Source organism: Juglans regia, chromosome 9 (genome assembly GCF_001411555.2).
Source record: "Juglans regia cultivar Chandler chromosome 9, Walnut 2.0, whole genome shotgun sequence".
Taxonomy (NCBI): Eukaryota; Viridiplantae; Streptophyta; class Magnoliopsida; order Fagales; family Juglandaceae; genus Juglans; species Juglans regia.
In genome coordinates this window covers 10,723,578-10,749,715 of record NC_049909.1, presented here as the reverse complement: position 1 = coordinate 10,749,715, position 26,138 = coordinate 10,723,578, and the positions used below count along the sequence as shown (strand labels likewise).

The window sequence follows — 26,138 nt, the reverse complement described above, 5'->3', positions numbered from 1 at the left end:
TAGGTATTTCTTTTGTATACTTCCTGTGTACTTGGATTGTGCCTATTCTTGATAATAAATTCTTATTAATTATAAAAAAAAAAAAGAAAAAACATTTCTGCTACGAACTCATTTTCTACTTGATCTTCTGGACTTTTTGTATCCCCTACATCATTTGACTTGGTCGATATGATGTTTTCCTTGGATAAATAAAAATGATAAAGATGAAGACTTGTGGGGTTTCCAGGAGAGGAAAAGTTCTATATATAGGAACCATAATTCCCAACCTCTGGAGTATCCCAGTATCCCATCTTCAAAAAGGGGAAAAAAACCCATTACTTCTAAAAACAAATAGCGGATTGCAGCCATGAAGATTCCATCAAGTTCACACATCCACATGCTGTCATACCTCGTTGTGTTGTTGCTTCTCCCCTTGCTTTCCTTTGCAGCCGACCCCGATTCATTACAGGATTTCTGTGTGGCGGATCTGAGTGCCTCTATATCGGTTAATGGCTTCCCTTGCAAACCTGCCTCAGAAGTAACTTCAGACGATTTCTTCTTTGATGGTTTAACCAAAGTGGGTGACACATCAAACATCTTTGGCTCGAACGTCACTGGAGGTAATGTCCTTACTTTTCCTGCACTCAACACGCTTGGGATTTCAATGAACAGAGTGGACTTTGCTCCGGGAGGAGTTAATCCACCCCACTCTCACCCTCGTGCAACCGAGAGCGGCGTGATTATCAAAGGGAAGCTACTAGTGGGGTTTGTGACAACTGGGAATGTGTATCACTCTAAAGTCTTGACTGCTGGGCAGATGTTTGTCATTCCTAGAGGACTTGTACACTTCCAAAAGAACGTTGGAGTAGGGAAGGCCCTTACCATCGCGGCATTCAACAGTCAGTTACCTGGGGCTGTGGTCCTACCCTTTACTCTCTTTGCTTCAACACCCTCGATTCCAGATGATGTTCTAACGAGGGCCTTCCAAGTAGAAGAAAAGGTTGTCAAATCTATAAAGTCGAAGTTCAGTTCTTGAGCTAAGATCTTCCACTCCAGATAATCTCCCCTTTATATTAAAATTGTGTTGTAGTAATGCTTTTGATTTGAGGTTGCCTGCCTCCTATTCTTTTGTTGTTATTCTTTGCATTGATTCATTTTGTTGATTTGAAGTTCAATTCTTGTAATGCTTGTGTTGTTATTCAGGTTGTTTATCTTTATAGTCATGGTTGCTTATGATTAAATAAGGAAATAAAGGCTAATTTACAGTAGGAGGACACAGTACTCTCTGGGTACATACTCTTATGCAGTAACTGTAAGGTCTCTTGTACTATGAAGTGGAAGGAATTCTCAGGTTGATTATAATTAATAATCCACTTTTAGATTAGTCTCTTTTATTTTCTGATCTATGTGCTACAATTGACAAAAATAATAGTACTCTTCACAAGGAGATAATTTATCATATACAGCATATCTCCTCAGCGTATCAAAAGACACTCAAGTATGATTTGGAAATAACAAACAACCTAACATAATGACATTGAACCAAAACAATAGTCATGATAAACGTGTCAATGAACGAAAGGCATTCTAATGATGGGAGCTTCAAGCTCTGACACACAAAATTAATTTGGTTAAAAGAGCGGAGCGATCAAGTTGGTCCAGACATCTATTGAGTTAGAAAACTAATAAATTACATACCAAAAAAATATTAAAATCCCATATATAATTAATAGCAAATAATTTTCAAAATTTAGATTAATCAATAATTCTTGACATTTTCGGAATTTAGGTAATGTCGTAATTATAAAAAACTGAAATTTTTTTATTATATTATATATCATTCTAATTATGAATTAGAAATTATTTAATGCGGTTTGTTATTGCATTTCCAATCCCATTAATATGAATAGGTAAATATTAATAATAATGGGTGGGTCTGGGAAAAAATTGACAATTTGGCCTTCGCATTACAACAACTAAAATGTATCATATATATCTAGCGGAAAAGTTACAGTTTATATCTAAGCACCATTCATATACAGTAGTACCGTTATGATTTGAAATATTGGATGTTAAAATTCTCAACGTTAGCTTATTCCAAACCTACTAATTCGAATAACCAATAAAGTTTATAAAATACCAAGATTCAAAGACTATCCAGAAATTAGAAATGTACTTGTCAAATGCTAAAAAATTCTAAAATTACATACTTGTCAAGTGGGAAAAATAATATGAGAAAAGTTTCAAACTGGAACCGGAGTAAAGTTATAATTTACACCAGCCAATAAGAAACGGACACATAAGAGATTCACATAATTTTGTGGGTGTGGGTTGAGAACATTTAGATCATTTCCCTTTGTTTTTGTCTCATTCTCTTGAAGGCTTCCCCTTTCAATCTCTCTCTCTCATCTCCACAACCTCGATAGATCCAGTCTCTCTCTCTTGCACTCTCTCTATCCAAACAACCACAGGTCGCGAACTTGTCGATTTCCCTCATCTCAACAAGTCACGAAGTCGATTTGGAATGACCCATCTTCTTCAGGAACCACACTCAGCACCTCAAACATTCATGCACAAAAAATTCACCCAAAAAATTCAACCAATCGGCAATATTATGAGTGTGTTTGCGTTGATAATTAATATTCTAGAAAATTCTGGAGTCAATCATTTCTGTTGTAGTACTCAAGAACTCAAACATAGTTATCGACTCACACGTACATATAGGCTCATTTGGATTGAAAAACTATCTCAACTCATCTCATCATTACAATTTTATCAAATTTTCATAAAAAATATAATAAATAATTCAGTTTTTTCAAATCTCAAAATAATAATAATGTTAAAAAAATAATATTTTAATAATATTTTATTCAACTTTTAATTTTTATTTGAAACAATTTCATCTCATCTCACTATCTGGATATAATCCAAAAGTGCAAATTAGTAATTGTAATAGCTAAATAAAACCACATAGCACTAAATACACTTCAGCTTCAGCTATAGGAGAGCAAGGGAGAGAGAGGTGCGAGTCCTCACTTAGGGCAGGTTTGGTAACCAAAACAAAACACAAAATTCTCATATCATCTTATCTCATCATTACACATTTTTCAAATCTCCATACAAAATATAATAAATAATTCAACTTTTTCAAATCCCAATACACATTTTTCAAATCCCAAAACAATAATAATATTAAAACATAATTTTTTAAATTTCAAAACAAAACACAAAATTTTCATCTCATCCCCCAAACATACCCTTAGGCTTGAGAGGAGAACAATTGAGATCGACTGGGGAGTGAGAGTCCTCACTGCTTCTTGAGGGAAAGCGAAGGAGAAAATGGGTGGGGGTGAAAACCAGATCTTCCAATTCGAAGGAGATAGAGAGAGACGGTGAAGAAAGAGGGGAGAAGCAGAGATCTTGCGTGAGGGGGAAAATGAGATATACAGGATTCATTCCTACAAGGAATTCTACTTTATATTTGCTAAAATCTATACGTGTTGCACGTTGATTGGACAGTACCACTATAATCACCAGGACCAACTCATAGGCGCTCTCATATAACATTGAATGACCAGATGCTGAGGAAAATGGGTGTGTTTTTTCTTTGAGCAGAAAATAACTGTAGTTGGGAGAAAAAGTAAATTTGTTGCGGATGTCAGCCATAAATTTGGTATCACGTGAATGTATAGTAATGAAATCTCTAAAAAGGCTCTAACATATTTTCATCTGCACGCTTCAATACACTAGGCATCTTCTCGTACAAAAAAGAGTTGAGATGCATGTTTCAAACCAAACCGAGATTGACCACCTTAAACAATTTTCAGGATATTGCAAATCATGTCTTACAACAATCCAAATTTGAACTACTTCAAAAATCAAGGTTCTTATTTTAATTAAATCTATTTTCTCAGTGAAAAGAAATAAAAAATAAAATTCTCGCGTTGTGCTTTCCTATTAAAAAAAAAAAACAAAAGAAAAGAAAAAATGGATTGTCTTATATTGTTTAGAAAAACTCTATTTGACATCCACTGTTTGTTGCACTCATTTACACACATGACGTGTCCCAAGCCCCACCCCCCCCCCCCCAAATGCACGTTTTATGTTTCATTTTGAATTTCCCCTTTCGTCTTCAACATTCGTTCCTCTCCCCCCTCCCTCAACCTCCCGCCCCTTTTGTCTTCAACTTTCTTCTTCAAGATTCGCTCTCCCCCAACCCCCCGCATTTCCTCCCTCTCTGTCTTTCCTTATTTTCCCCGAACCCCCGAGACTCCTCTGCCCTAAGGGAGGCCCTGCATTGCGATTTTGAGTTCCGTTCAAATGAAGGCCGAGCTCCTCGCAGGTTATATCTTCTTCTTATTCTTCTTCTTCTTCTCCTCTTCTAAGATTTTTTTTTATTCTCTAAGGTTTCTTCTTCATCTCTCTCTCTCTCTGTGTTCGACACACTCAGATTCAAGCCCTCAATCCATCGACGCGAAGCCCAGAGCTGTGGGAGGGGTGAAGCTTTTTCATGTATTACATTTTTTTCCTCTTTGATTCTAGGGTTTAGTCATACATTTATTTTTTTTCTCTGTGTTTACATCATCTTTTTTCCTCTAGGGTTTAGTTATATGAGCTGTAAGTTAATGGTATTTTTCTAGAAATTAATGGTGTTGTTTCTGGATGATGCATATTAGGTAGAGATTGGAGGTTGCATTCTATCCTGGCTAGTTTTAGTTTATTAATGAAGGTGGAAATAGCTGATTGAATATAAGTACTTTGTTTTCCTTGTCTGGATGTTGATGGGACAAACCTAGTTGGGTTTTTCATCCATGTTGGTTGCCTTTGATTAAATCCTAAAAACTAAGCAAAGGTGAAAGAGATAAAGCTGTAGGTGAAAGCCAAGTGGATACAATTCTCTATCATATCCAGTTGAGGCGAAACTCTTTGTCCTCTTTTGTTTGTTCTGTTTCCCATAGGAATCCTCTAATTCCTTTTTATTTTTTCTCAAGAGGAATTCTCTCTCTCTCTCTCTCTACCCCCCAAAAACTACTCGGCGTATTGGGCCAATGAAGCATCTTTGGAATGTGTTACACCAAATCTCACATGCTCATGGATCTGTCGTTACATGAACATGATTGATGCAGCTGGTAATTAATTGCGAGTCTTGTGGGTTGTTTTGCTCTTTATGTTTTCTTCTTGTATTTAATTTGGAATTAGGTGGCTTAAGACGAGAGAGTAGATTTATCATTTATATACATAATGCGCTGACTATATGTATATATAGCCTCTCATGCCTTTGGTGAGAAAGAACAATTATATGTTCTTGGTTTTGCTTTGACATTGAAAGCAAGTTAGTAAGGCTTTTTTGGTCTTTGAGAGGGTTAGGTGAGGCTCCCTTCGCTTTACAGTTCATATTTCTTATTCATATCTTGGGAGAGACAATGATGATCATTGCACCTTTCTGACTTTTCTTCTTTTATCTCCATGGAAGTGTGTGGTTATTGTCATAAACATGATAATGAGCTGCTAGTGTTGGGTTACTTGAAATCAAGTTATGTTTAAATTTGATGATGGTCTTAGTTAATCAGACATTCACTAGGCAATATTACTATGTATTCAATTTTGTTCATATGAGATAGACTCTTGTGTTTGTAGTTATCTTTCCTTTGACAGAATCACCATGGCATCTTCTCAATCATCATCTTTAGATAATGATTTTGTGATGGAGTCACCAACTTGTTGGTGTGGTTTGAAAACGCCACTAAAGACGTCCTACACTAAGAAAAATCCTGGAAGGAGATTTTTTGCCTGCCCCAAATATAATACGGTAAAACAACTTAATATTTGTCATATTAAACTAATTGATTTGCTGTTGCGGGTTGTACTTTGTGTCATATTAATTTGGGAGTTCGTACTGTGTGCAGGGAGATGCGAGGTGTGAATTCTTCGTATGGGCGGATATTTTTCAGTTGTTAGTGGAGAACATGTTATTAAAACAGAACTCACGGCGTAATACATGGGATGATGTATTACGCCGCGAGTATGCCGTTCGGAAAAGGGAAGAAAAAGTGAGAGAGATAGCGAAGAATTTGAAAAAGGAAAAGCAAAAGTTATTGTGTTTGTACTGGATTATCACCTTTGTAATATTGTTTGTTTGGTTTGGATAAATGTAATGTAAAAATACAAATTGTTTGCTTGGTTTGGATAAATGTAATGTAAAAAGCACGTTGTGTAGAATTATGTAATTTTTGAGTAGAAACAGCTTGTGCATGAATGGTTGAAAGTGGAAACCATGTTCACAAAAGTTGATTTTCAAATGGGGCATATTTATATGGGTCCAGATGGTGCATGTTTATAGATATATATGTGTATAAACTGTCGTGGAATGTGTTTCGTGTTTTATCAAATTTTGAACATGTAACTTTGGGGACTGTTTAGGGATAGTCTCCTTCGACCACTAGTATAGGGCTTAAAATGCCCCCAAAAGTTCTGTAATTGGGAACCTGACCCTGGATTGACTTTGAACCAAAACATTTTCTTATTTTGCATGACAAGAAACAAAATTCGATGTCGTTTGTTTTTATTTCATTTAGCTGTGTGTGATGGCATTGCTTGGGAGGAAGAGGCTTGGAATCTGTCCTCTGCAGGTTTGATATTGTCTGGCTTTATGTGTCAAACAGGTAGTGCAAGAGTGCAAAGAGATATACGAGAATTCTCTTGTTGAAGGTAACCCCCCAAAGGCAGGTTTTGTTTTCCCGAAGGTGAAGTGCTTATTGGCCTCCAAGGGATCTATTTGGCGAAAGCTGACTTAATAGTGCAACTTTAATACCTGTGTTATGATCAGAAAGACAGTGTTATCAGTTGTATAGACCTGTAATCTTTTTTTATTTTTTCAATGGAGTATTTCCCATTTATATTAATTTTGATTAGAAATGAAGAGCCTGCGTTTCTTGTACATGTTATTCTTTCTATTTCTCTGGAAATGAATTCAAGTCGTATGAAGTTAATTGATTTAACATCTTACCTTTACGGTTGTATGTGTATCATTCCTCTTACGTTACCTGATATATTAATTGAGAGGGTGGGAACGTGTCATGCATGGCTTCCTTACTTTTTCCCTTCTATGTACACCATTCATGGCTTCCTTACATTCTCACTTAGGCGGCAACCCAAAGCACTGATATATAAACCAGAACATAAATAGACCCAACTTGTTACTTCTATGTACACCATTAATGGCTTCCTTACATTCTCACATTGGTGGCAACCCAAAGCACTGATATATAAACCAGAACATAAATAGACCCAAGTACACACAGTCTATGTACTTTGCTCATGGCTTCCTTACATTCTCACTTAGGTCAACTCTCATTATCCTCCTCAGTGGGATTAATACCTGGGAAAAAAAAAGTGCAACAGATTTCTGAAGGGTTAATGAGTAAATAGTGCAAAACTTGTTAATAAGCATTTTAAGGGAGAGAGTGCAAAACTTGTTAATAAGCATTTTAAGGGAGAGGGAGAGAGACTGTGTGTGTGAATATTTATGAATACCTTATAGTGAAATTTGTTCCTCAACTTCCATCTCACCGTTTCAGTGAATTTGTTCCCCAATCTTACTGCAGTCCCTCAACATAAAAATTAAATAAATCAGTCAATGTTGTTTTTACACAAGTGACACATGTAGTAACATGTCCCTCAACATAAGTAGTTTATTTTCTAACAATGCAACTTCACTCTAAAAGAATAAATATGATTACTACTATTATGCTAGGGGCTTACATAAGGTATCACAAAATAAGATAGAAATAGGGATATTCAGCAAAGGAGATGTAAGCCATTTCCTTAGATAAATAAGAACATATATGCTGCTCTTAAAAACTAACAAAAAAAAAAAAGGTTCTAACTGAATAATGACTGCGAACTAAGATTACCAAGAATTGATGTGGTGCAGATCGTAGATATATTCCCTATGAATATAGAAGAGAAGGAAAATGGCAATAGGATCAGATTCATTTTCAAGTACATATAGAAACCGAGATGGTTATTGATGACTCTATTTAGCTTTTCTTTAATATTGTAGCTCTGTAACAACATAACTCATAGAATCAGATTCATAAAAGTTGAAAATATGTATAGCAAGTCCAAACCTTATTTATCACTTAACTCATTGGTGTCCTACAGTTGTTGTCTCCTGCATTGGTATACAAAAATTATAAGTAGCCCACAATAATGATAGAAATTACAAAAACTAGTTAAATTAACATTGCCCAGCCAGTTCTGCTGAATCAAATGTACCAAATCTAAAAGTATTGAAAAATAAATCAATCTATTATTCTAAAATGGCAGTTGGATAGACTTTGTTGGAAATGATTCAGTAGACTTATATATTATATATATATATGTGTATCTTTTTTCCATTTTCTTACCCGCAAAGTATACTTATCAATCTCAGTTTTTCCAGTTAGATCATAGTGAAGTTGTTTAGCAGTACTCAAAACTGCAAAAGAAATTAATGGAGGTCACTTTATATAACCTGTAGAATAATATAACTGCATGATATAAAAACCAAGGAAGTTATAAAAAACAACCATTGCTGCCTTCCACCAGCGAAACAAGTGATTATTACAAAGCAAAAGAAGCCATTGCTGCCTTCCACAGAATCACTAATAAGATTTCTCACCCATTGTCCCATTGAAGTTAATGACAAGAACTTTTGACAATGAAGCAATGGAAAAAACACCATTCAAGGATGTTAACCTTAAAAGAGAGATCACTAACCAGTGCAAGCCTTAGGTAATTTAATCTGATATTTTCCTCGGTTGCATCATCATCAACCTCCAAAACTTGTTGGCTCATGGTACCAAAACACCTTTGATCTCCAAGAGGTACAAAAAATTACTCGTTGCATCTCCACAAAAAACCTTACCATTGGCATACACCCATGGATACCAAAACTACACTAGGAGGATATAAAGCCACAAAACTACCACCCAACCCTCTAAAAGACAGAAAAATAGCAACTCAATCACGGCGGCAGATCTGAGAAATACAATCATACAATGTTAGAGGATATAAAGACAAATCAATGAGAAATACAAGTATCTAAAAATAACACTTTAGAGAAAAATCAACAGAGCCAATCATGCAAAATAATACTAAACGGGGAAAAAAAATGCGAGATAATTAGAATGAGCTACGGCCCCCAGAGTCAAGTTACTCCCCGAACTCCAAAATTCCAGCTTCTCCTTTAAAAAACAGAAAGATTGCATCATTTTCAAATAGAAAGATTGCATCATTTTCAAAAGGGACATGAGATTTTCCTCTTTAACTACAACATACCCTCTCCAAGAGCTTCAAAAAATGTGGCTTCTCATCACCATGGGATTACAAGTGTGCATCAAGATGGTGACACTTCTGAAATAAAACAATCGTAGGGCTACAAGTGTGCATCATGATGTCATACATGGTTGTCAGTTATTGAAAAGACACAATTAACCTCTGGAGTTGATTGTGTAAGAATGTTGTTTTGTGTTCCAACATCAACCCCATCATCAAATTGGTGTTGTTCAGATCCCGGTGTCTCACCCAATTGTGTTTCATCTACCAAGATTTTCCTAGAAGTCTGAGGTCCAAAACATAAATAGACACATATTAGATTCATAATACTAACTTAAAACAATGCAAAATTAGACAAGCAAATACCGGTTTCTTTCTCTTTGTTGCCAACTTTTCCACTGGTGGAACCTTCCTCTTACTTGGGGGTCTCCCTTTCCCTCGAACCACATTGGGGCTTAGTATCTTCTTACCCTTATCCAAGACGACATTTGTTTTGGCCTTCGTTTGTTCATATGCCGACTCTAGTGTTGAACCTTCACATTTTGTCTCAAACTCATCAACAACATGCAAGAAAGCACTGATTTTTTCATTATCAGAGGATATTTTGGTCGCTAATTTCGAACATCTTTTAAGCACCCGCTCATAATTCCGTGCGTCTGCTCTGTCCCGCTGGTCATCGTAACTACTTCTGACTAAGGTGTATGTCCTCTTTAAGTCCTTTCTCCAACGATCCAACACATATACATCTGGCAGCACATTAATCTTTTTCAACTGGCAAACTCTAAGTTCATGCCTACATAGAATCCCCCTCATCTAAAATAGTGCACACGTGCATTTGACCTCCACCTCCTCTTCGTTATAGTAAACACAGAAATTGAGTGTTTTGATGTGGTCATCAGTAGATATTTCATCCAACACTTGGTATTTTAAAATGCACCCTTCTGTGCTTACCAACGAACAATTACAACACATTAGGCCCAGCAACTCTCTTTGTACCTCTTTGAACTTTGCATTTGTATATAACCTTTGAAACTGCTTCTCAATATTAAAATGGGACACGCAGGGAATAGTTTGGTTGTTAGAATTGAAATCAGCCATTGTCTCTAACTCCACCTTCTTTCTAAGAGCATTATTAAATTGGTCGACGAATTCCTTCAACGTGGTATCGGAATGGACATACCCATCGAAAAATGCATTCATGCTTTCCGACCTTTGTGTTGTGCTCATTCCAGCCCAGAATACACTTTTCAAGTAAGCTGGAACCCAAAAAGACCTTTCCTCATATAAGGATTGAAGCCATTTATTGCCGTGGAGATCATACTTCGCAATTACTTGACCCCAGCTCTCCTCAAATTCATTGTTGGTATGTGAGTCATATATTGCAATCTGAAGGTCAATCTTCAACCCCGCATTGAATTGCGCATGAGATCCTAACTTCTCTGGAAGTTTGCGCATTATATGCCATAAACAATATCTGTGACGAGTTTTAGGGAATACAATGGCAAAAGCACTCTTCATTGCCCGATCTTGGTCGGTTATCATGGCTTTGGGTGCCCGACCATTCATACAATCCAAACACATTCGGAACAACCACACAAAAGTTTCAGTGTCCTCGTTTGAAAGCAATCCCGCTCCTAATAATATGGACTGACCATGATGATTAACACCAACGAATGGAGCAAAAGGCATCCCATACCTATTTGTTAGGTACGTTGTATCAAATGTTACTACGTCTCCAAAATACTCATACGCCGCTCGACTCCGAGCATCAGCCCAAAATACATTCAGTAACCTTCCCTCATCATCCAAGTCCATGTTAGAAACGAACCCATCATTCCGATCTCTCATTCTTTGGAAATACTGATTAAGTGCTTCGCCACCACTTTTACCCAACCTTAAATGTCAAGCCTTGTCAATGAAATTTCGACAATCATTCTCTTGAAACTGAAGATTCTCAAAACCCCCCGCATCAACGACAAGAGAATAAAAATTCTTGTTCATTCGTATACCGGCTCGATCATTTAGGTCGAGGATCTTTTGACTGTATTCATTTAGATCTTTGTGAGATAGCAAGAATCTTGTCTTCTTGGGGCTCACAGTTATGTGGTTGTGCACATTTTCAACAGTGGTGAAAACCCATTTATCATTCTTGCTCAATGTCGCATTTACTCTCGCTTTACAATCCGTTCTAGTTGTTGGTCGTGGCTTCGAGATATTATTGTTCATAGGATTGTACTTTCCGCCGCGGGCACAACCAACAGTCACGTACACAGGCCTCCCTTCATCATCTTTCCTAGTCCTTTGTGTCCGTACACCAAAACCCTATTGCTTCGCATACTGCTTCTAGTAGGCTGTAAGATTTTTCATATTGTCAAATTCCATCCCAGATCTTGGTGCTTCAACTCGTACCTCATCATCCTCGACAACAGTGGTACCCTCTAAATCTTCATTTATGTCGAAGACCATGCATAAAAATGGAAACATATAGATTAGCATCAAAACAAAATTACAATGATTATAATCAAGGCAAAACTGCACTACCGTCGGCATCAAGACAACTTTCAGCAGTCATCCGTGATGTACTTCTAAGATTTTGTTCAAATGTGGTACCGGTTGGCACAGTTGACGTCGGGGGCACTTCTTGCCTCAAGTCATCTGGATTACTCGGCGGAGGGTAGGACATATAAGGTGGCATCTGCTGCAACAGGCACGTTGTTAGGGAAAATTAGATGACTCTAAAAAATTTAACATGTTAACTTTTGAAATATAAAAATTGAAATAAATATACCTCAAATGAATCAGAAAATGGGCTATAGTCTACTGGAGTACTCGGGAAATTGTAGGGCATATTTATATCAAAAGGATGCATTCCATCTTCGTTTTCTCCTATCACAATAAGGCTAAGAATGTCTTCTGATAATTTCTATCCAGTCTTCCAAGATGGCAAAAGAAGAAAAATAAAGATTAAACTCTCATACGTAATGCAAAATCTGAAAACATAAGCACTTTCTACATAAATGAAATACAAACGTACAATTATTGTTTGAACGGAAAAAATAGAAACAAATAACTCTCAGTGAGCAGAAACAGATATTTCCAATTCATGGAATCCATCGAATCATGTAGCAAGTATTTAGTTAGTCTATTTTCATGTCTTTCTACTTGTCAAGAACAAAAAAAATGAGTTAAAATATATTCTAATCTCAGTGCTCGGAATAGTTTCTAATAGTGTTTTCATGAAACTATTGCAAGACACTTATTGGACACATTTAGTTTTTTTTTTTTTTTTTTTTTATGAATATTGCAAAAACAATTACTTTGACAACATCCTATCTATGCTATAGCCATATTTTGAGACTTCCTATTATTTAAGAAGTCAAAGGTTTGCTTTGTTCTCATACTGTTTAATCAAATTGGTCTTCACTACACATGAAGTTTAAGAGATTTTGTTCTTTTGTTGACATGAAACTGTCTTCTATTTTGCCACATTTTCTTCTAATTAATTATACTCTTAAAAAAATATATGTTTCGGACGGGTCAATTCATTGGAATGATTAACTATGATCACTAATAAACAACTTTTAAAGCAACCAAAATTAAATAAGCTCAAATATTAACTATGATCACTAATAAACAACTTCTAATCAAGCTTTCACACATCAGCATAAATATTAAATCTGAAAATTAAAATTTAGCCTATTTGTTAATGACAACCTCAGTTGCATCTTGATAACATTAGGAGACAACACATGGGTTTTCCTCAATGTTTTCACATGTAAATACAGATCGTAATAGCTCACTATGACAAAATGAGAATAATAGCAAATATCATTTTTTGGAAATTTCTCCATGCCTTAAGCATACCCATCTCAGAAAACACAAAAATCATGATGTACATAGCATGTATGGACGGGAAAATGGTAGTACAATATTTACCTACAAAACCATTTTGTTAAGATTGATATCAAGAAAACACCAAAAATATACAGAGCATAAAAGAAGTTCTGTATTACTCAGTATAATAGGCAGGAAAGAAATATTTTAAATACCTAACTAACAGAACTAACCTAACTCTGTTACTAAAAATGGAACTTACTAAAAACAGAAATAACAGAAACATAACAGAAGAATATTATCTCTAATACATTTGGCGAAACAGAGCACTCTTACCCGTCGTTGGTTTGGTCCGTTCGGTCAGCTCGCGGGGAGCGGCGGTGCTGGGCAGACGTACGAGCGTCTCGAGGTGGTGCTGGGAAGAGGAAGCCGTCGCGAGGTGGCGCTGGCAAGAGGAAGCTGATGGACGCGGGTTCGTGGCGAGGAAGGGGGTTTCGCGGGATTCAAATATTCTTTGCTCCATTCAAACGAGCTCGCGGGACAGTGGAGGCACTGGGCACACGGAGGAGTGTCGCTTGGTGGCATTGATGAGAGAGACGGCATCGCCGGGAGGTGCTGGGTTGTGGAAGGAGACGTGGGTCGCGATGGAGCAGGGGTTTCGCGACATGAATTCGAATGGGCAGAAATGAATTTTCAAATACATCTTCAATCAAAACGCACGTTTTGATTTTTTTTTTTTTAAAAAAAGAAGAGAAATCCACGTACTGAGTGCACCGCTACAGTGGACTCCATATAGTAGTACTCATTTGTTTAAGAAGAGAATTATAAGGAGGGCAAAGCAGTTTGAGAGCCAACCCATGAGGCTAATCCGACAAGTGAAGCAACGAATACTGGCAGCGCTGATGATCCAACCCTGCACCAGACCCTCACCAGCACCAGCACCAGCACCAAAGACGTTTCTCTATCGCCCACCCTCTTACGTGCCTCCATCCGTCGTTACCTTCTCGACAATGAACAAGAGCACAAAACAAGAACATCTAGACTCCGTGTTCAAGCAAAAACGAGCACTTCGATCCAGGATCTGCAAGGCCCTCAAGGCTATGGAGCCCTAACTCAGATCCCAAGAAGGTACTTACAACTGTTATTACCCTTCGTTTCTTACATTGTTTCAGGCACATGGGTCTTACTGTCTTGTTTGTTTTGTTCAGACAATGCCATTCAGAGTATTATTTTGGAATCTCCATGGTTTAAATCTAGTAGGACATTGTGTGCCTATATAAGCTGCAGTGCTTTGCGGGAAGTTGACACATCAAAATTGCTGTCTGAAACTCTGTCAAATCCAACTGGAGGTGTGTGATCTATCCTATTTATTTTTCGGGAATGCGACATTCTTCGTGCTTACTAAAATGAGGGCGTTTAGACTTGATTGTGGGTAAGAAATGGAGTAATTCTCAATCCCTCTAGTTTAGCTGGTGAAATTAACTTGGGCAGCTCCACCCAGATAGAGGGGGTTTATGGATACCATTGTTGTGTAGACGAGCCATTAAATCAAATAAACATGGATGATTCTCCTTTAAGGCTATGTTAATGAATGGGAGTAGATTTGCCTGAAGTGGTTGTGATTTGAATTACTTGGCACGAATGACTGCTTGGCTCTTCAGAGATTCTGTATGAAAAGGACAAGATGCTCCTAATTTTTAGGTACACCTATGTTGTAATTGCTTGAGCAAAACGTGTAACGCCCCGGTCCCGCACGGGTTGGAGAGTTATTTCCTAATACTTAAACTCACATTTCAACAATATAAAAAAAGACTTCAAATTCCCAATATCATAAAGAAAATTCGACTCAATCTAATTTCCTCAATATAACCAATTTTCCAAAATGTCAAGTCATCATAACACAATAAAATTTCTTAATAAAAATCGATAATACTCATAAAAACTTTCTATACTTAATCCACTATACTTAAATCATCTCACCCAATGCCTTATAGTCTTGATCCTCAGCTGAACCATCAAAATATCTGAAAAATATTGTGGAGATAAGGGGTGAGTTATCAACAACTCAGTAAGCAGAGAGCATATACTAGCATGTAAACATGAGCATTTATAAAGTTCAGTATGCAGAACAAAACATTTACATTTAGAATGCAGAAATAACAAATTTACTTTCAGAATGCATAAACAAAACTTGGTACAAAATATCAGAGCGAAATTTTCAGAAAAACAAACTTGTTACCAAAAAAGAAAATTCTTTGGCATATCCAAACTGAAACATTATATTCATATTATCTCATAGCATCACATCGGGACAAATACTATGTTTAACCCCCGTGGAAAGGTTATAAACCACCATTATACCCGTGGCTGGGCTGTATACCATGTTTCACCCCCGTGGTAGGATTATAAACCACCATTATACCCGTGATTGGGCCTTAACAGAAACAGAATGGAACATCATCGGAACCAGATCACATTCAGATACAAAATCAGAACTTCATGCCAAGTTTTTCAGATGACACGTCATATCAAAACAAAATACTGAGTAGCTTCAGATCATTTCACATGTTCGAAATAAATAGAATCAAAACATTTTCATTTATTCATAGCAAAAACTTTTAGATTTTCATATTCACTCTTTTTGCATAATTCAGCAACAGAATGCTCAAAATTAGCTCATGTCTACATCAGTCATGACAGAAAATACTTTCTCTTATATAGAATTTATGCATATGCAGAACAAACATCTGAGGTCGTTTTCAGATTTCTTTTAAAAATCAAATATGCATATTTTCAAAGTCAACCTCATTTCATTTCTTTTATGCAAAACTAGTATATGAACCCCGCTTGCCTAGACTTCTTAGCCTTTCAAAAATTTCCTCAATAATTTCGAACAAATATTAATTGTAAGGCCCAGTTTCTTCATCAGTGGCCCGGATCAGTGTGTGTAAATGGCCCAGCCATTTTATTGTCTAGTGAGACCACCGAGCGGCGTCGTTTTGGGAGGTATGTTTATCTCCTCTGTTTTCCGTTTCTTTCTCCCTTCTCTTCCGCAGTTTCGGTTTCTCCTGCAAGTCTCTCACGCACGTCGCCTTCTTTTCTTTCGGTTTCTTCCTATTTCTTGTTGCTGCGTTAGTCTGTGGGTTCCGATTCTCTGCCCAAGTTTCCTCAAGTTCAGTTTCCTTCTTGCGCAGCACTGGTTTCGGTTACTGCATTCCTCTGTTTTTCTCTCCTTTATGCTTTACGGTCCTTCCTCTGCAAGTCAGCGAGCGATCCCTCCATTTTCGACTGGTAAGAGTTCCATCTTCATTTCCTTTGATTTTCGGTTTCCCTTGCTGCAGTGTGCAGATTCTGTTTTTGGTATTTATTTTTTATGTTCCTCCTCTATACAGTTTGTTGTTGCCGTGAGTTTGGGTTTGCATTTCGTCGGTTCTTGAGTTTCCGTGACTTGTGATTCCTAGTTATTGGGCTTTCGATTCTCGGCTTCTTGTGTAACTAGTAAAACCATTACGGGAGAAATTCATTTTCGTTGGTAAGTTAGCCTCGTTCTTAGTCTCTTTCGCACGCACACACACTTCACTTCATGTCAGTTTATTTTTTCATTTCAATGAAATAGTTGGAGGTGTATTGTGAATTCTCGGACATTTTTTGTGAATTAACAAACACTTTGTGTTGGAATTGGCTTGGAATTCTGAATTTTTTTTGGGTTGGTCGAGCAGTAAATCGAGTAATGCTTGGGTTTGTTTGGGGGCTGTTTTTGTGCTATATGGGTTTCTATTTGACCGTTGGGAGTGGAGATTAATAGTTGGAGTTGCATTGTGGTTGAGTTGTGATGATTGCTTGGAGTTAGGGGCCTTTGATGTGGGGTTGATATTTTGGTTAATTGTGTTTAACGTGGATTTTGGTGGGTGTTTTGGTTATTATTAAAATTAGAATATGGTATTTTTTCGGGTTGAAATGCGGGCTGTCCAAATTACTATTAGTAGTATTAGTGAGTTGTTTTTGCTATACTATGGGTTGAGATTTTGAGTGTTAATTGTTAGAAGGACGTTATATCAATTATCGTTTAATACTCAGCGTATCTATATTATTTTTATGAATAGGTGACGAGATTGATAGAGATCATTTTCAAGGCTTAGATAATACGCTGCAGGAGTCAGGTAAGCGGGGTTCCTATGCTGGGTTTTATACAAGTTAATGAGACTGAGGTTGATTTTATGAAAACTTGCATAATTTGTGTTGTGTTGGGAACTTGTGAAAACAAAGATCAACCTCGGTCACTTATTCTGCATTATTCATGAAATCTGTGTGAAAAAGGAAAAATATGTTCTGACATGCATTGTGTAGACATGAGCTAAATTCTGTCATGTGGTTTCTGAAATCTGAAAAAGAGCGATATTGAGAATATGAAAAGTTGTGCATTTATTTAAAAAGATTTCTGGCTTTTGTGTTCAGCGTGTGTAAACTGTCTGATTCTGTTTTGGTACTCTGTATTATTTTGATATAACATCTGAAAACCTTTGGCATGGTGTACTGGTTTTCGTATCTGACTCTGTCTCTGCTTTGCTCTGCTCTGCTCTGTTATGCTCTGCTCTGTTTGGGTTGGTACCAACTTCTCTGTCTCTGAGTGCACCCACTTTGGAAACAAAGTGGTTTTATTGTGGTCTTTCCTGTGTGCACACTCGGGGCTCCGAGAAGAATAAAGGAAAGATTTCACCTCTGTCTCTGCCTGGTTTGGCCACCGGGGTTAGCACAACCCTACCACGGGGGTGAAACATGGTCTTTGCTCTGTTTGATGCTCTGTTTTGATCTGATGATGATACTCAGTTTATATTATGCCAAAGTACCATGGGTTTTACTTGTTTGAAAACCATCGCTCTGTTATTTTGAAAATATGTTCTGTTCTGCATGATAACTCTGGAAAATATTTTATTCTGCATACTCTACTTTATAAATGTTCATGTTTGCACGCTAGCATATGATTTCTGCTTACTGAGTTGTGATAACTCACCCCCTATCATGATAATATTTTTCAGATGATGTGGAGAGTCCAAATGAGGACCTGGATTAGATTGGTGAACATGGTTAAGCTGAGGAGATGTAGTTGGAATAAGGACTCTTGATGTTCTTAGTTTTTATTGCCTTTAAGTTTTAATTATATGTTTGGGTTTAGTAGGACCTATGGTGTTTTCAGTTTGGTATGTTACTATTACCGGGAGGTTATGGACCCCTTTGATCTATTATTATTGCATTAAAGTTTGTGTGGAGTTTGTAATGAGATTATTGAGAAGATTTGAGATTGATTTGATTTATAAAGTTTTTGGAGAATTTTTCTTTGGATGTGTTGGGAGACATGTTTATGAGTGTCAAGTAGTAAATCTCCAAGCCACTCGGGTTTGGGGCGTTACATTTGGTATCAGAGCCAGGTTTGAATTCTGCATACTATAAACCTTGGAGGTTTAGATTTCTGTGAGTTCATAGGAGGTAAAGATTTTAGAGTATAGATAGTGATTAAGAAGTCATTGTCAGATTTATTATGATAGTAAAGCGAACTATAGGATTGAATATTGTTGATGTGGAAAGTCTTAGAATTCGCAGGCTTTAGGAATAGCCATGAGGTGTGGTATTTCAGAGGTCTATGAACTAAGTTCATGTTGATTAAGGTTTAGTTTAATAACGGAGCCTTCTTAAGTAGTTATATGGGTTTAAGTATTAGTTTTTTTTGGAAATTGACTATTACTACGGTTATATGTACTTTTCTATTCTCCGTTATGAGTATTCTTATAGTTTTGAATTATAATATATACGTTTTGTTTTTACAAATACCACTAAATTTTCTATGTTCTTATAAACTCTATTTTGAAGCGTTGATTAAAAATTCAAGTTATTTTGTCAGGATGCCACCTCGTCGTAGAGAACGAAGCATGTCGGATCTGAATGCGAACGAGAACGAAAGGGAAGCAAACCCGAGTGCTTCCGACGTTTTACGAGCAGCTGCACATCAATTAATTGATGACCTTGTGCAGAATCCCGCGGGTCGCCAGCGTAATTTCAATGAAGGGGGTTGTACTGTTGAGCAATTCAATCGAATGCACCCTCCTTTATTTGATGGGAGAGGCGATCCAACTTTGGCGGAGGATTGGATTCAGGACATTGAGGAGATTTTGCGAGTCCTAACCTGTACTGAGGAGCAAAAGGTGGCATACGCCACATTCAAGCTTACTGGGGAAGCGAAGAGGTGGTGGATCTCTGAAAGGACCATCAGAGAAGCAGAGGGGACAGAGATAATCAGTTGGCTGCACTTCAAGCAGATATTTTTGGAGCGCTTCTTCCCTAGCTCTTTCCGTGAGGACAAGGCTATGGAATTTGCCACTTTGGTTCAGGGAACTATGACGGTACATCAGTATGCTGCTAGGTTTACTGAGTTATCCCGTTTTGCCACTTATTTGATTCCCGATGAGGAAAAGAAGGCACGCAAATTTGAGCAAGGACTGAATGAGAAACTGTATGTGCGTGTGGTGGGTTTCCAGATTCGGAACTTCTCAGAGTTGGTGAACAAAGCAACAGTTTTTGAAAGAACCCTTCAAAGAAGTGTTGCGTTGCATGAGCAGAGGAAGAGGACTACTCCTACTGGGTACCAGTCTGGCATGGACCAGGGACCATGGAAAAGGAGGAGTGAAGGTAGCAGTTCAGGAAAAAGGCCGGTTCAGAGTAATCAACAGCCCTACCAGTGTAGGACATGCAATCAAGTGCACTCCGGAGAGTGCAGAAAAGGGGCGGGATTGTGTTTTCGTTGTGGCAAATCAGGACACTACATCAGGGATTGCCCAATGCAAAATAGGAGCAACCAGACGTTCATACCGCCATCTCAGAGGAATGAAGTATCAGCCCGGGGCAGCAATCAACGTCCTACTGCGCCTGCTCGAGTTTTTGCACTGACACCTGGAGAGGTTGAGGGTAGGAATGACGTGATCACTGGTACGACTCTTTTGTTTTGCTTTAAGGATTTATAATTTCTATGATTTTCTTTTCTTTGATTGGTTCTGGTTAAGACTTTGAATATTCTTGGTTCATGGATGAGTTTGAATGTGATCACAGGTACTCTTTCTTTGTTTTCTAATAATGCTATTGTGTTATTTGACTCGGGAGCGACACATTCTTTTGTTTCCACGGCGTACTCTAAATTTTGCACTTTAGATGCTGAAAGGTTGAGGAACAAGTTAGTGGTTGCGACCCCAACAGGGAATTCTGTAGTCTGTAGTGAGATGTTACCTGGATGCCCTCTTTCTATAGAGGGAAGACTGATGCCAGCAGATTTAATAGTTTTCCACATGGTTGGGTTTGATGTGATTTTGGGTATGGATTGGCTGGCTTCCTACCACGCCAGTATTGATTGTGCTAAAAAGGAAGTGGTGTTCAGGCCCCCTAATGAAGGTGAATTTCGGTTCACAGGGTCGAAAGTGAGGTTGGCTCCACCCATCATTTCTGCCATTCAGGTAGGAAAACTGTTGCGTGATGGTTGTCAGGGATTCTTAGCCTGTGTGGTTGAAGCACCAACAGAAGAGTTGAAGTTGGAACAGATACCTATTGTAAGAGATTATCCAGAGGTCTTCCCTGAAGACTTATCGGGACTTCCACCCGAGCGGGAGGTAGAGTTTGCTATTGAGTTAATTCCAGGCACGGCACCTCTTTCGAAAGCACCTTATCGCATGGCACCGTCTGAATTAGCGGAACTCAAAGAGCAGTTGCAAGATTTGTTAGACAAGGGTTTCATCAGGCCCAGTGTTTCACCTTGGGGAGCTCCAGTTCTTTTTGTGAAGAAGAAGGATGGATCGATGAGAATGTGTATCGATTATAGGGAACTTAATCGGGTGACCATAAAGAATAAGTACCCGCTACCCCGTATAGAAGATTTGTTTGATCAGCTTCAGGGTGCTCAAGTATTTTCGAAGATTGATCTTCGATCGGGTTACCACCAGTTGAAGATCAGAGCTGAAGACGTGGCTAAGACGGCGTTCAGGACCCGTTATGGCCATTATGAGTTTTTGGTCATGCCTTTTGGCTTGACTAACGCCCCAGCAGTATTTATGGACTTGATGAACAGGGTGTTCCATGAGTTTTTGGATAAGTTTGTGGTTGTCTTTATTGATGATATACTGATTTACTCCAAAAGCGAGACCGAGCATGAAGAACATTTGAAGTTGGTACTTGGGACACTCAGAGACAAGCAGCTGTTTGCTAAGTTGAAGAAGTGTGAATTTTGGCTTGATTCAATCACGTTTCTGGGGCATGTGGTTTCGAAGGATGGTATTTCAGTAGACCCAGGAAAAGTGGATGCAGTGGTTAATTGGTCGGCACCGAAGAATGTTCATGAGGTTAGAAGCTTCTTGGGATTGGCGGGGTATTACCGTCGATTCATTGATGGGTTTTCCAAGATAGCAGTTCCTCTCACTGCACTCACCAGGAAAAATAATAAGTTTGAATGGACAGCAAAGTGTGAAGAAAGCTTCCAAGAGTTGAAACAGAGATTAGTGACAGCTCCGGTGTTAACAGTTCCCACAGCTAGAGGCGGATTTGTTGTTTATAGCGATGCTTCTAGGCTTGGTTTGGGGTGTGTACTGATGCAACATGGGAAGGTTATAGCTTATGCTTCACGCCAATTGAAAGTGTATGAACAGAATTATCCCACTCATGATCTAGAACTCGCGGCAGTTATTTTTGCACTTAAGCTTTGGAGACATTACTTGTATGGGGAAAAGTGTGAAATTTTTACGGATCACAAGAGTTTGAAGTATTTCTTTACCCAAAAAGAATTAAACATGAGGCAAAGGAGGTGGCTTGAGTTGATCAAGGATTATGATTGCACCATTAATTATCACCCAGGCAAAGCTAATGTTGTAGTCGACGCTCTAAGTAGGAAGTCAGTGGGATCGACAGTTGCAGCTATTACCACTCAGCATAGGTTGCTAATGGATTTAGAAAGAGCCGGTATCGAAGTCATTGCTAGTGATACAAATGCTTTCATGGCCAGTTTAGTGGTTCAACCTGATTTGATAGATAGAATCAAAGCTGCTCAGAAAGTGGACTCAGGGTTGGTGAAGTTAATGGAAGGGATCGGAAACGGGGACAAAACTGATTTTGTATTTCCGAGGATGGAGTTTTGAGGTTTAGGGGTAGAGTATGCATACCTGCTGATGATGAACTAAAAAGGTTAATTCTTGAAGAGGCACACCGTTCTTTGTACACTGTTCACCCAGGGAGTACCAAGATGTATCGGGATTTGAGAGAGTCCTTTTGGTGGAATGGCATGAAAAGAGAAATTGCTAAATTTGTAGAACAATGCCTGACTTGCCAACAAGTGAAGGCGGAACACCAGAGACCTGCAGGATTATTACAGCCACTTCAGATTCCAGAGTGGAAATGGGAACATATCTCCATGGATTTCGTGACAGGTCTACCAAGGACCGTAAGCGGGCAAGATGCTATATGGGTGATCGTGGATCGCTTAACGAAGACCGCCCATTTTGTGCCCATTAAAGTTTCTTATAAACTAGAGAAGCTAGTTGAACTGTATGTGCGGGAGATAGTGAGGTTGCATGGAGTGCCGGTATCCATTGTGTCGGATAGAGATCCTCGTTTTACCTCTAAGTTCTGGCGAAGCTTACAAGAGGCAATGGGTACTCAGTTAAGTTTCAGTACTGCTTTTCACCCTCAGACAGATGGACAATCAGAAAGAACTATTCAGATTTTAGAAGACATGTTGAGGGCATGCTTGATGGACTTCAAGGGATCTTGGATGCAACATTTACCATTGGTTGAGTTTGCATATAACAATAGCTTCCAGGCTAGCATTGGGATGGCACCTTATGAGGTTTTGTATGGCAGGAGATGTAGGTCTCCTTTGTATTGGGATGAAGTAGGTGAAAGAAAACTTCTAGGGCCAGAGATTATTCAGCAGACCACAGAAAAGATAGATATCATTCGGGCTAGAATGAAAGCAGCTCAAAGCCGACAGAAGAGCTATGCAGATAAACGCCGCCGTCAGTTAGAGTTTGCGATGGGAGATAAGGTATTCTTGAGAATTTCACCAATGAAAGGAGTTATGAGATTCGGAAAGAAAGGTAAGTTGAGTCCTAGATACATTGGGCCGTTTGAGATTCTTGATCGGATTGGACCGGTGGCGTACAGGGTGGCTCTACCACCGGCGTTCTCGGGAGTGCATAATGTGTTCCATGTGTCCATGTTGAGGAAGTATATACATGACCCCACTCACATCATAGATCATGAACCCTTGCAGATTCAAGAGGACCTGACCTACACCGAGGAACCATTGCGGATTCTGGACAGGAAAGAGCAAGTGTTGCGGAATCGAACTATTTCTTTGGTTAAAGTATTGTGGAATAATCATGCTATCAATGAAGCATCATGGGAATTCGAGGAAGAGATGCGAGTCAAGTATCCTCACTTGTTCGAAGAGAATTCTTATAGCTTGTAGCGAATTCCGAGGACGGAATTCTTGTAAGGGGAGGAGGATGTAAGGCCCAGTTTCTTCATCAGTGGCCCGGATCAGTGCGTGTAAATGGCCCTAGCCATTTTATTGTCTAGTGAGACCACCGAGCGGCGTCGTTTTGGGAGGTATGTTTATCTCCTCTGTTTTCCGTTTCTTTCTCCCTTCTCTTCCGCAGTTTCGGTTTCTCCCGCACGTCTCTCACGCACGTCGCCTTCTTTTCTTTCGGTTTCTTCCTATTTCTTGTTGCTGCGTTAGTCTGTGGGTTCCGATTCTCTGCCCAAGTTTCCTCAAGTTCGGTTTCCTTCTTGCGCAGCACTGGTTTCGGTTACTGCATTCCTCTGTTTTTCTCTCCTTTATGCTTTACGGTCCTTCCTCTACAAGTCAGCGAGCGATCCCTCCATTTTCGACTGGTAAGAGTTCCATCTTCATTTCCTTTGATTTTCGGTTTCCCTTGCTGCAGTGTGCAGATTCTGTTTTTGGTATTTATTTTTTATGTTCCTCCTCTATACAGTTTGTTGTTGCCGTGAGTTTGGGTTTGCATTTCGTCGGTTCTTGAGTTTCCGTGACTTGTGATTCCTAGTTATTGGGCTTTCGATTCTCGGCTTCTTGTGTAACTAGTAAAACCATTACGGGAGAAATTCATTTTCGTTGGTAAGTTAGCCTCGTTCTTAGTCTCTTTCGCACGCACACACACTTCACTTCATGTCAGTTTATTTTTTCATTTCAATGAAATAGTTGGAGGTGTATTGTGAATTCTCGGACATTTTTTGTGAATTAACAAACACTTTGTGTTGGAATTGGCTTGGAATTGTGAATTTTTTTTGGGTTGGTCGAGCAGTAAATCGAGTAATGCTTGGGTTTGTTTGGGGGCTGTTTTTGTGCTATATGGGTTTCTATTTGACCGTTGGGAGTGGAGATTAATAGTTGGAGCTGCATTGTGGTTGAGTTGTGATGATTGCTTGGAGTTAGGGGCCTTTGATGTGGGGTTGATATTTTGGTTAATTGTGTTTAACGTGGATTTTGGTGGGTGTTTTGGTTATTGTTAAAATTAGAATATGGTATTTTTCGGGTTGAAATGCGGGCTGTCCAAATTACTATTAGTAGTATTAGTGAGTTGTTTTTACTATACTATGGGTTGAGATTATGAGTGTTAATTATTAGATGGACGTTATATCAATTATCGTTTAATACTCAGCGTATCTATATTATTTTTATGAATAGGTGACGAGATTGATAGAGATAATTTTCAAGGCTTAGATAATACGCTGCAGGAGTCAGGTAAGCGGGGTTCCTATGCTGGGATTTATACAAGCTAATGAGACTGGGGTTGATTTTATGAAAACTTGCATAATTTGTGTTGTGTTGGGAACTTGTGAAAACAAAGATCAACCTCGGTCACTTATCTGCATTATTCATGAAATCTGTGTGAAAAAGGAAAAAATATATTCTGACATGCATTGTGTAGACATGAGCTAAATTTTTGTCATGTGGTTTCTGAAATCTGAAAAAGAGCGATATTGAGAATATGAAAAGTTGTGCATTTATTTGTTCTGGCTTTTGTGTTCAGCGTGTGTAAACTGTTCTGATTCTGTTTTGGTACTCTGTATTATTTTGATATAACATTTGAAAACCTTTGGCATGGTGTACTGGTTTTCGTATCTGACTCTGTCTCTGCTTTGCTCTGCTCTGCTCTGTTTGGGTTGGTACCAACTTCTCTGTCTCTGAGTGCACCCACTTTGGAAACAAAGTGGTTTTATTGTGGTCTTTCCTGTGTGCACACTCGGGGCTCCGAGAAGAATAAAGGAAAGATTTCACCCTCTATCTCTGCCTGGTTTGGCCACCGGGGTTAGCACAACCCTACCACGGGGGTGAAACATGGTCTTTGCTCTGTTTGATGCTCTGTTTTGATATGATGATGATACTCAGTTTATGTTATGCCAAAGTACCATGGGTTTTACTTGTTTTAAAACCATCGCTCTGTTATTTTGAAAATATGTTCTGTTCTGCATGATAACTCTGGAAAATATTTTATTCTACATACTCTACTTTATAAATGCTCATGTTTGCACGCTAGCATATGATTTCTGCTTACTGAGTTGTGATAACTCACCCCCTATCATGATAATATTTTTCAGATGATGTGGAGAGTCCAAATGAGGACCTGGATTAGATTGGTGAACATGGTTAAGCTGAGGAGATGTAGTTGGAATAAGGACTCTTGATGTTCTTAGTTTTTATTGCCTTTAAGTTTTAATTATATGTTTGGGTTTAGTAGGACCTATGGTGTTTTCAATTTGGTATGTTACTATTACCGGGAGGTTATGGACCCCTTTGATCTATTATTATTGCATTAAAGTTTGTGTGGAGTTTGTAATGAGATTATTGAGAAGATTTGAGATTGATTTCATTTATAAAGTTTTTGGAGAATTTTTCTTTGGATGTGTTGGGAGACATGTTTATGAGTGTCAAGTAGTAAATCTCCAAGCCACCCGGGTTT

The 26,138-nt window shown here is 38.4% G+C and overlaps 2 protein-coding genes, 1 long non-coding RNA gene and 1 pseudogene across 3 annotated transcripts; 3 read left to right on the top strand and 1 right to left on the bottom strand.

Moving 5' to 3' along the window:
- Positions 1-278: 278 nt before the first annotated feature.
- On the top strand, positions 279-1,352 carry LOC118349458 (germin-like protein subfamily T member 1). The gene has a single exon (XM_035694104.1). It carries the CDS (start codon positions 347-349, stop codon positions 1,013-1,015), a length of 669 nt encoding a protein of 222 aa, XP_035549997.1. The 5' UTR covers positions 279-346; the 3' UTR covers positions 1,016-1,352.
- Positions 1,353-4,481: 3,129 nt separating this feature from the next.
- Positions 4,482-6,041, top strand: LOC109000284. The gene is made up of 3 exons (XR_001997689.2): positions 4,482-4,491; positions 5,617-5,788; positions 5,886-6,041. It is a non-coding gene; the product is annotated as an uncharacterized LOC109000284 (long non-coding RNA).
- Positions 6,042-10,110: 4,069 nt separating this feature from the next.
- On the bottom strand, positions 10,111-11,112 carry LOC118349419 (protein FAR-RED IMPAIRED RESPONSE 1-like). The gene has a single exon (XM_035693833.1). The coding sequence runs from the start codon at positions 11,110-11,112 to the stop codon at positions 10,111-10,113; it is 1,002 nt and encodes a 333-aa protein (XP_035549726.1).
- Positions 11,113-13,988: 2,876 nt separating this feature from the next.
- Positions 13,989-26,138, top strand: part of LOC109000216 — a 43,822-nt pseudogene continuing 31,672 nt past the window's right edge.